An 11,672-nucleotide genomic window follows, 5' to 3' on the forward strand; every position below is an offset into this window, starting at 1 on the left:
CTCTGATCATTATAGTTACATTCTCTGCACCCGTGCCATTTCACTGACAGCAAAGATGGTTTGAAGCAGACAAAAAGCTCCAGTGACAACTGACGTGATTACTAGTTTTATCAAGCTGTGCAGAAGAGCGTAACTCATAATACTGATACTGGCTCAACTCTGCAAAACTGATTATGATCATTTTTATGAATATATATTAGCAGAGACTATTTTTGTCTGAGAAAATCCTAAGGCTGATCATAATTTCTCGCTAATCGTACGCTTTCTTCAACAATACTCTTGGTCTCTTACCCTGGTACTCGAATCTGAACCCCGGTCTGTTCTGTGAATGGTCACTATGGAAATACACTGTGGTCTCATGGGAGGTGGTGAGAAGGGAGGAGGGAATATCCTGGCCGCTGAATCGACCAATCACCGCGCTTGTATCCAGGGGACCGTTGCGTATCTCGAGAAAATCGTGGTTGGCCTCGGTGGAGAAGTTGAGGAACTGAAGGTTGGCTCCTGGGGAAAAAAGAAGAAAGAAGCAGAATTGAGAAAGAGGCGAGAGTAAATCAACAACCGCAAATTTCATCCCGCACTCAAGCACTACAATTTGTATGATTTAAGGTTATTGAGCGTGGAAATGCTTTTAAGAGCCTCTCATGATGCTCACCATAACCAACTGGCAGGTAGATTCTCCAGGTACAGTCGCTGTTGCTAGGGTAGTTGCCAGGGAAACCAGGGCTGAGAATCATGCCCTCCATCTCCTCCCGAATTCCACCAGATTGAGCTGGCAGAAAAAACACTTTGATGAGAGCATCTGCACACGGCGATTCTCCCAGATTTTAATTATACCACAAACACGGTTCAACGCTGTTCTTTGTTTGTGATATTGGGAGTCTTGAACAACTGTAGTACTAATAGAAAATATTTGGTGACTTTATATGAGAAAAGAAAAGTTATTCCATTTCGTTTCAGTTCAAACAAAGCAGAGGTGAAATATTTAGTTATTTTAAACTCGAATACCAAAGCCTGCAAAGCTGAAGTTATAACTAGAGGAGAAAGAAAATATATTTTGGGGTTTGTTTGCGGTGTTTCAAATGAAAGAGATGTTTTTAATGCAGGTCAATCTGCTCCAATCTATTCTTGATTAAATGTTTAAATAAGGACATTCCCCTTTACCCTCACCCTTTCGTGACATTAAATGTTTCATTTTTCAATGATATCAATGTAGTTACAATTTCAATAACAATGATGAAAACAATGTTGAAGACTAAAATTGTAAAATGTATTAAATTGTTTAAATTGACATACAAAGACTCTATCTCACTATTAAGTAACTCTGGAGCTCTTTTCTTTCTACTTGAGATATTAAGGTGCCATGTACTGAACTGTATATTTTGCTGCGCTTCATCCTTCTCCTTTCATCTTAAAATGAATGATGGATAACTGTTTTCTAGACTAAAAGAAGTGAAGTGAGGAGAAAAAAGGAACCGAAATATTGAGTAAAAGCAATGATTGGATCAAGAAAGATGAAAAGAGCGAGAGATCCTGACACCAAAATTTAAAAAAAGAAGATGAAAGGATGCTGAAAGTAATTGTAAAGAATTTGCAGACTAATGAGAAAAAGAATACAGAGGTACTGCAAGGGGGGGGGGGGGGGGGGGGGAGACAAACACTGCGTGTAAGATTAAGAAATAAATGTGACAAACAGCCAACATAAGTCAAAGGAGGGTGAAACCACACAAAGAGAACCAGTGTGCTGTACCATTTTGTTAAATGTTATCCTGTAGCAGCACCAGAAGCCTGAGGTAATCAGGAAACTGCTGATGCTTGTGAACACGATGAATCTTCCCTCGACTTTAACCAATCACGGTCTGAGATGGAACTAATTAGGCAATAGTAGGTTGCTGCAATAAGTGGAACCGGTTTGTCATGGCACTCTCACAGGGAGCGAGACTTGAGGTGGAGAACAGAGAAGAAACCTAACGCAGTTTCCTTCAGCGTGTGCAGCCAGCTTTCAACGTAGAAATATCAAACTCATTTTAAAAGTGCCAACGCTCCGATAATCTCAAACAAAAACACAACGTAGAGAAATGTAACCCCTGCGTTTTTGTTTATATCTCATATTTTCTTCATTTTCTGATGGATTAAAGGGCTATCTTATGCCTGCTATACAGACTGCTTATGTGAGCTGTGAAACAGTATTGAAAAAAAGATTAAAATAACAATTTGTCACCTATAGTATGCAGTGATATGGTAATTCTATTCCGCTTTCATTCAGCGGCAAAGAGTCTTAACACAAGTTAAGTCATTACATGCTCGGTATATTGTTTTAAAAAGTTAGCTGGTGTGCTTGGCCAGGTAAAGAATCTCCAAGTAAAAAAAGTAAGAATGTAGAAAGATGCAGAGACGAAACAGAAGGAAGGCCAGACATAGAGGATATTTTTACCTATGCAGAGAGGAGGTGGGTAGTTCCATCGTCTGACGGTTCCAGGCATACAGGTGATGTGCGAGTTCCCCTGAAAGGAGCAGGCGAAGAACAACAAAAAACAGCCGATTAATTAAATTGTCCCCCCTTCTGTCACTCAACTGTTGCTCCAATTATTCAAACCTGTTGCCTGTCTCCACATGACGTCATGTGGCGATGTAATGACTAAATCTATCTGAAGTGACAGAGAATAATAGAGGGTGAGCATCACTGGCATAGATGATCACTTACTGTTTCACTGCCAAAATATGCATGGCAACATTTTTTTTTTCTGAAAGCTCTGCATCTGAGTTTCAAAGCTAACTTGACATAACATATTGATTGATATTGATTTTACAACATAATGGGCTGACTCAGCCAGCTGACCTTTACTGAAAATGTGTCGCAGTGAGAGAAAGCCTGGCACATGTTGTAATGAGCCATAAGATTCTGCATGAGTTTAAAACGGACACAAATACAACATGCTGGTGAAGTCTTCTGAACATGACGCTCAATTTTACATGTCTCACTGTTTAAGGGTTGATACTGCAATGGTTAATAAAGACTTTAAATCTTTTTAAGGTTGAGGGATGATATCTTAATTTCCTCTTTAGCCTATCTACCTTAGCCTACGGCCTGAATTTAGGTCGGTAACAATAATTAATCAGAGACTTTTTAAGTAGATACGAGGAAGCAACGAGGAACTTCTGCATACAATAATATGAAGGATGTGTTTTAACAGTATGACTGATTTAACCTGTACAATAAAATGTCATTCTGTAGTCAATGTTGGCCAGAATTTGAATGACTTCTTATCTATCTGGCTTCATTTACATGACTGTCCTTGATAATGCTTTTACTGCAAATATTGGGAGCAAAGCAATATTCTGTCCATTCACATGATTGAGAGGTAGTAGCATAACTTAAAACTCACAGTAATAACAGACATTATTATTTAATTATCCAGATTGAATAATTCCTGGAAACCGTTTTTTATTCAAATCTAATTATTGTCCTGATCTGATAAGTATCCATTGATCATGACATTAACTGAGATAAGCACATGATCATTTAGTCACAATAAAAAAGATGCAAATAAGGAGTATAGGCCCCCTAACAGGCGTCTATCAATTTTAAAAACACAGAACTCCATGTATTATTGCAAATATGTTGACATTAATTAAGTCTAATTAACATTATCAGAGCATACATTTCAGTGAGGTTGAAAAATGAACAGATAACCTTTAAATAAACAAAAAAAGGGCTAAAAAAGGATGAGCATCAATGGGTCACTTATGTCTTGACCATATCGGAAACTAGGAGATATTACCTGTAAAGTATATCCAGGTTCACAATGGAAAGACACCACATTATTCATCTGAAGACGCTCCCCAACTCTGATGGCGTTCATAGGAACAACAGGCTCTGGGCAACTGGTCAGAGACACCGCTAAGAAATAGATAAAAAAGACAACATGAACAGCGAAAAGGTAAGGGAAATGTAATAACTAACCTAAACAGGAAGGACAGGATTAGAAATCACAATGAAAAATGTGAAAAATCGTGGTTATGTCGTGCATCGCTTACAGGCCATCCTAACCAGAATAACACAAGCCTACTTTAGAAGCAATGGAAGTCAGACGGCAGCTTGCAGTACAAGGTTTTGCACTCTGCTGCTCACTTTACGACAAAGCAGACTTTGTATAAATGACCCGCTTCCTTTTTAGATATGAACCATTCATTCTAAGTTATGGAAAACACAACAATTCTTAGTTTCAGTTGATTATTCACTTATAAAAACATTATTTTAAATTTCTACTAATAGATCCCCGAAATGCACACTGGCCCTTTAATACTTGTCTTCAGGGCATTAGTACTTTACATCAAGTGCCATGGACTGGTTTTTTTCACTTACTTTTGTACTCCATCCTGAATCCAGCTGCAGACACACTAATATCAGAGAAGAAGTGGAGGTAGAGTTGGTTGGAGGTGCTGTTGAGGAGAGCTGGGACCGTGGTGCCTTGGGGTGAAGATTAATAGTGTAGTTTAGCTATGCTATCTCCTGCATAGGCCGACCATAACTAACTGTATAAGCTACTGGCAAATAGCTCAAAAGCGTGTTCTTTTTAGATTTGCTGACTGTAGGGTGTGCGTGTCTGTGTGTGTTTGTGTGTACATGCAGCAAAAATGCATGCATGAATGATTGTGCATAGGTGTATTAGGATATTTGGGAAAGCAGATGCATAGTGTGACCTACTAATGACACAAAGAACAGAGCCAGTTGTATCTTCCAATGTGTGGGTATGCACGCAGCTCGTAAAACAATTAAACAAAAATGTGTGCAGAAAAACGGGAAATAAAACATCACTCAATAAAAGCACATGTTCTACAGATACTCTATGACCTAAAATTGGTCATTTAATAACTCAAATTTGTGGGCCAGGCAATTCTCTTTCATCTCTTTACTTCAGGGCGCATCTAACATTTACTTTTGGTCAGGTTCCAAGAACAAACAAAAGGAGAATTCCCTGTTGCCATATCTGCACTATGAGGGGAGTAAGACAGATACTGTAAACAAAGGTTCAATTCAATTCCACACAGAAGAGGACAAGCTTTGTAGAATTGTACCGAGGTTTTCCAGGGGAAGCTCAACCAGTTTGGAATTTTTAACCTCTCCGAAGACTACATCTGCTGCCTGTTTCCACTACGTATTTCATTAAGCAATGTTACAGTGCCAACTGTACCACATGAGGCCCCCATTACTAGTACTGTACGTGTTGTTTAACAAATACAATATGTGTTAGAGGTTGTATTCTGCTCTGTGAAAACTGATTCGGCTATTGTGTTGGTCCGGCTATGCTTTTGGCAGGTATGTATGAGTGATTTAAAAAAAGTGTTTTATGTCCAAGGTTGAGGTGGGAATAAGCATTGAAAACACGATTTAGAACGTGCAAGAAAATAAATGCACACATATGAACAAATATACAGCAATAACCTGAGAAGCTGCCAAGCATGGTGTCGGTGTTGTCCCCTCCGTCAAACACTTCCAGCGAGTCCCAGTTCTGCTCCGTGACAAAGCTGATTACCTGGATCTGAGACAGCGAAGGCCAAAGACAACAAAAGTTTGGGATTTAGGGAGCAGAGCACTAACAGTAGGATCAAGGGTGTGTATGGGTATGGACATCAATAATAAGGTTGAAGGGTTGAGGATTCATTAGTAGGAGAACACAACATGTTTCACAGGGAAACAAAAGTTTAGAGTACCTTTAAAGGTGCATATAAGTAAATACAGTTTTTACATAGAAGGTTAAAAATTTGGAATTAATAAAGCTGTGAGGACATCACAAATAGCAAGTTCAGAATTCTCAATATAACAGAACAATAGACATTGTGCAATATAATATGTCTTTGCTAGCTTTTATATATTTCAAACATCCTTTTGGAACGCTGTAGTCAAGAGGTGGGCCTTGGATTTGAATTGAAGAAAACTTAATGACGGCTGCAGAGAACGCTGGATATGGATAATACCTTTCAAAGAAAGGCAGACTGAGTCTTCTAAATAAGTGTCTCTGTGTCCCTAAACAACACTTGAGAAAAAAAAAAAAGATACCACATACTTTAAGAATAGCACTCTGGATTCTCACAAAGATTGCCTAAAACATGGATTATAAAACTTATTTTGCTGTTGAATACTAACCAAAGGAAGTGGGAGGCCTACCCTAAATAAATAAAATGGCCTAACAAATTAAAGTGAAATGAGGGGTACAGCGGTTGCTTCTCTAATCGGAAGTTCGGTGATTCAATCCCCGGCTCCTCCAGTCCGGATGTAGATGTCCTTGGGCAAGATATGGAACCCCAACTTGCTCCCAAAGGCTTTGCCATCTGTCTGTGAATGTGCTTTAGTTCAGATTATAATGGGCAGGTGGCACCTTGCATGGCAACCTCTCCCATCAGTGTATGACTATGTAAATGGGAGAACGTTGACATGTAGTGTGCAGCGCTTTGAGTGGTTGGAAGACAAGAAAGGAGCTAATAATAAAATGTGTGAAAGGGGCTACACTGCCATCTACTATATATTTGTTCTCTGTCTTAAGCTAACGTTAAAGCTAAAATGTCATTCCATCCTTTTACTCTCAAAGCCTCCCTTTCTGTTCCCGCTCACTCCATTACTCAGCCGTCTCCTCTGCCTCTGATGGTTATAGATCAGATACCGGCCAATTAAAGGAGCGGTAGGGGCTCCGGTGGATCCCGGGGAGACGACGCAGATCATAGATTGATCTTTCATTAGGGGGGGGCCACGACAAATGTGCCGGCAAGGCACCTCGCTCCTTTAAGTTCTCTTCTGGATCGTGATACTCCAATCTAATGTTGCCGCTGCTAACTGGTAGAAGGGAAGCAACAGAGAGAAAGACAATGACCGTGTGAAAGAGATGAGGTGGACTCTAAATAATAGGGATGAGGAGGACGCAGCTGCAGGGAGCATCGACACAGAGCAGAAAACCCTCTACAGTGAGCATGTCAGATTTTGGAAGCGCAGGCAGTGACCCTTTTGCAACGAGTTAGAGTGTGTGTCCGGGTGTGCAGTGGTGGTCCAAAGAACACAAACCCTCGTATATCATTTCCAAACTATACCGTTGTCACTCTGGTATGTATACGTTCCAGTGCCATGCTGTTGTCCTTGAGAGTGTGTGCGCAGCCAGTTCTCTGTTCTTATTCTCGGTCTATTTCACCTCTAAGCCACTGAGATGTTAGCGTGTAGTGCAGCATGCTAAGTGTGCCTGTGGGCCATCTCGTGTATTTGACCTGCAAGGACAGCCGGCTGACGTGGAGGAGCTAATAGCCGAGGGACTGAACTGAGGTCATTAGCCACGGAGGCTGAAGCATAAGCCTAAAAACTTTCCTTCCGGCAGATCCACAGGGACCTTGCACATGTTCCTGGTAAAGTTCCATCACACGTGCTTCAATGAATATGAATATGCAAACTGAATTAACTCCCAAGAAAGAAAAGTAAAGTAATTGAACAGGCAATTATATACAACTTCATTTCCTAATTTTCAAATTGTGCAATCTTAAATCTCTGGTATAGTGATCTGCCAAATTAAATTCGGATCCTCTGTAAAGTCTGTAGTCTTTATCGTGCAGCAGCTCTCCTGTACCCTGAGAATTGTAAATGCTACAACTTGATGTAATGTTGGTATTTCTATTAATTAGCCCATGGTAAGCCGGTAAAACACATCATCACACAGGAGCTTGTTGTCAAGACCATGCATAGCTGTAAAAGCTAGAGGCTAAAGGTCAAATAAATCTATTAACTCATATATGCTGCAGATTAGCCTCAGAATACTCATTAATGGACACAATCTGAAACTATCACGCTGACGTCAGGGAGATAGAAAAACATAAATCTAAATGTCTCTATTATATTGCATGCCTGTAAGTCAATAGTTGTATCGTACTATGAAGCTGCATTATTATGATGCTTTTCTAGTCGGCGTGAATTATGTAGAATACCTTCCGAAACTGAATTTCTCCTTCCCAGTTTTTGACTTGGCTATTATCCTGACTTGACTACAAACGATGCGTTAATTCCTTTGGTTCCATGTAGTTTGGAAATGTGGGATTGTATTTTGGAGGGATGTAATCTCTGATTTACTCAAAATTTAACTCAGTTTTGCGTAATCTGATTATTGCAATTCGGTCACACAGGATAACGTTGATGCCAGGGGAGAAACTTTGTTATGCAAACCTGGATTCCTGATCCTTCAGGAACAGTGATCTTCCAGACACAGTTGAGGCTGTTGAGGTAAGGCTCAGGAAAGCCAGGAGATAAGATGGTGCCAGTTCGATGGGTCAGATTGCCTCCACATGGAACTGCAGGAGAAAGGGATTTAAAAAAAGGGATGAGCGGGATACTACTGGTGTACCAGTGTACCAAAAATGGCTACAGATGGGATGTAAAAAGATGCAGCAAGAGTAAGATTAGGTATATGCATACAAGCATACATTACATTTGCACACTAAATACTATTACAAATATGTAAATATTGCTTAATCTTCCTCCTTAATCCTCTTTCCTCAAACATTCATGTGATTCTGCTAGAAGGATCATAGAAAACCGGATGAAGATCACACAACAGGTAAGGCAAAAAAATAATAATAATAAAATAGTTAATTATATAAGTTTCTTACTTGGTACATTTTCAGCTTGTTTTAAGAAAAATCTGATTTTCGGACTCACTAAAATTGAATCATAAAACCACAACTAGACTGGAGTCTTAACCACCTGGACATGCAAGCACACATACTAGACTCGTTCAGCACATTCGCACATCTGGTGACAGCATAGGAGCATCTGCTACAGCTGTATGTACTGTAGTGTGTGAGTGAGAGCGTTCCTCCGTATATAAAGTACATGCTGATATCTCCATATGAGTGTGTGTGTGTGTGTGAGAATGTGTGTGAGAATTTGTGACCCTCAGCAGAGCCTGCCACCTGTGTACTGCATGGCTGAATCTCGCTGAATCGCTACAGGCAATGGCTGGCAGCTCGCATCTGTGTCGTAGTAACAAGAGTTTTAGACTCAATCAAGTGGGGGAGACACAGAGACAGTAGGAGAGATGGAAAGAAAGAGAGGGAATACAATAATCGAAGACACAAACAAATGAATGAGGAAAGAAAGCGAGACAAACAAAAAAAGCGTGTTTGTGTCTGTATTTGAGAATTCATGCCGTACCTATACAGCTGGGTATGGAGCTGTTCCATTGGGCCAGGGCATTGGGAACTGTCAAACATTCAATGGCACTCGGCCCCTCCAGCATGTAACCTGGACTGCACTCAAAGCGGATCACAGCACCAACGGCAAAGTTGTTACCCATACGGCGGCCATTCCTGGGCTCAGGGACTGAGCTGCACTGGGTGGCACTGGTCCGTGGCACGGCTTTGGAGAGACAGAGTGATAAACAGGGTGATTACAGGTGTTGATTTGAAGTCCGTATCTGTGACATTTCCAAGAAGAAATGAGGCTATAACGCCCCATCTCTGTTGCTGATTATAGTCAGTTCACGATAGCTTTAACAATACGTCTTTCCAAACACTTGATGGAGTGATTTATTTGAAAAGTATTACTTTAAAAGTTGTCACTATCTGAATGATCAGACTGAGTCCCAAATAAATAATACGAAATATGGCGTTTTGCTTGGTCTTTGTATCATGGTTCCTTCAGCTTACTTAAAATAAAATACAAAAAAAAGAATTATTTATTCATTAAACTTTCTCCAGAGCTGATATTGCCTTTGGATATCTGCAGGAAATGTCATTTCAGTTCAAGAGAAAAGTCTCTCTTTGGGGAAGAGAAGAACGTAAGAGTTCCAACACAATCTTTTCAACAGACTGCTATAATTCTACAGTGTTAATGCTCGAGAGCACGCACACACACACACACACATCACAGTTGAAATAGTGGATGAAGGGGAATCCTTTTCGAAATAACTCAACAATTAAAGTTGGTAATTGGGCTGTGAGAACAGAGGGAATCCAAAATAATGTAAACACTTACCCTGGTAGACCAGGTGGAATCCTCTCAAGGTGGATTGGCCTTTGGAGGTGAAGCGGATCATGATTTGGTTGGAGGTTGCTAATGGCAAAGACTCACCTATGATGGGGAAAAGTTAAAGTCACAGTTTGTACCGTTTTTAGCAAAGTGCTGCTCGGCCACATTAGCCTTTCACAGAACGACCTACTGGGATGGAAGTACAATATGCCTTTAGGGCTTTATAAGGCAGTGTCTGCATATCCATAAACTAAACATTGAATTGTCGACAATTTACTGAAACATTTAGGGATTCAATACTTTACAGGGCTGCCTGTATGTTCACAGTGAAATATTTCCTCATTAATTAAAATCATTCAACATGTACAGTATCTCTGCCAAAATGTCAAATCTGTGACTATAAATCAGATCCTCGTATGTTCTCACTGAGATTACAATATTATGATCACCTGCTATATGCATCAGCTCATAGGGTAATTAAACACCCCCATGATGTCTCTGCTGTGGTGGAAACCTGTTTGTTTGACTGATGCCGAACATGACACAAAGTGTGAGCATCTCTGTCTCTGCCACGCTCTCTTTCTCTCAGTGTGTTGCTGACTGGCTCTCTGCAGTGGATCTCATTACTCTGTGTCTGCTTGCTGTCACACTGTAGTGGAAGTCAGACGTGCTTAAACCCAGAGGCAGCATCTGTGCGTCTGTGTCAGTGAGTCTATCCTGTGTTTGCATGTTTAGCTGGCGTTTTAGCGTGCGTGAACATTTCTGCGCCTTTTGGTGCCGTGTACGGAGATAGCTCCAATGGCACAGTCTTTCCTAAAGCGTCTTCACCGAGCTCCACTGTCGGATTCCCAAGGCATGCTGGGTAGTTTATTAGAAGCCCTTCATGTGTGCTGTCATGGTGACAGTGTTTCATAATCTGCTCCAAACTACGTTGCCGTTAAAACGATTCTGCTTGAAAGACTTATAAGGACAAATATGACTTTGACTGGAAGGCAGGAGTCAACATTCAGCGGCGGTTGTTGGTTATGCCCTGGTTTAGATACAGCAGTCATGGTGAACAGATGTCAGAGGTTAACGCTACAGCTGCTAAACCACAACTCAAACAGGTTTAAAGTTAAAAACAGCCCTGTGCGGATTACAGTTGGAGACTTTCATGAATAAGACATTTTATGAATGAGTGTTTTGCATTTATTCAACAATACGCTTGCTCTGAAACAAAAGAAGCAAAGGTGTTCAAAGTTAAATGTGGTTGAAATATGACTCACTAGTCACACATGGCCAAGAGAGCGAAAATTGCCTTTAAAAAAAAAAAATTAATACAAAAATTAGCATTTCGATAAATATCACTGATTTATTGATACAGTCCTTTTGTCGTTTCGGCCTACATGCTGTCTCCTTTTCTTTTCTAATTCCCACCTTTTATCATTTTCTTGTTCAACTCTCCATTTCCTCATTTTATTCCGTCTGTCACCACTGCCTCGGAAAATTCACAATCAATGTCTTTACTCTTCCAAACTAGGGATTTGCCTCACCACACATGAGAGTAATGGAACTTTACTGTTGGATGCTTTACTGAGACTACATTAATGTAATATGCTATTCACGGTCAGGATAATCAGAGGAAACTTCCCTTATGTTTTGACAACTGTGATTTACGATGCGTGACAATATATAA

The 11,672-nt window shown here is 40.3% G+C and overlaps 1 protein-coding gene across 1 annotated transcript in view; it reads right to left on the reverse strand.

The window, feature by feature from the left end:
- csmd2 (CUB and Sushi multiple domains 2) overlaps positions 1-11,672 on the reverse strand; it is a 201,255-nt gene that overhangs the window by 41,630 nt on the left and 147,953 nt on the right. The window contains exons 34-42 of the mRNA XM_076075332.1: positions 10,004-10,099; positions 9,182-9,385; positions 8,195-8,319; positions 5,444-5,540; positions 4,364-4,468; positions 3,780-3,898; positions 2,432-2,501; positions 653-769; positions 292-501 (exon numbers count right to left, since the gene is read on the reverse strand). Of these exons, the coding sequence (XP_075931447.1) occupies positions 292-501; positions 653-769; positions 2,432-2,501; positions 3,780-3,898; positions 4,364-4,468; positions 5,444-5,540; positions 8,195-8,319; positions 9,182-9,385; positions 10,004-10,099 (1,143 nt within the window). The remainder of the gene's footprint in view (positions 1-291; positions 502-652; positions 770-2,431; positions 2,502-3,779; positions 3,899-4,363; positions 4,469-5,443; positions 5,541-8,194; positions 8,320-9,181; positions 9,386-10,003; positions 10,100-11,672) is intronic.

This window comes from Anarhichas minor, unplaced genomic scaffold, assembly GCF_050575085.1.
Source record: "Anarhichas minor isolate MPS153535 unplaced genomic scaffold, ASM5057508v1 ptg000051l, whole genome shotgun sequence".
NCBI classification, from domain to species: domain Eukaryota; kingdom Metazoa; phylum Chordata; class Actinopteri; order Perciformes; family Anarhichadidae; genus Anarhichas; species Anarhichas minor.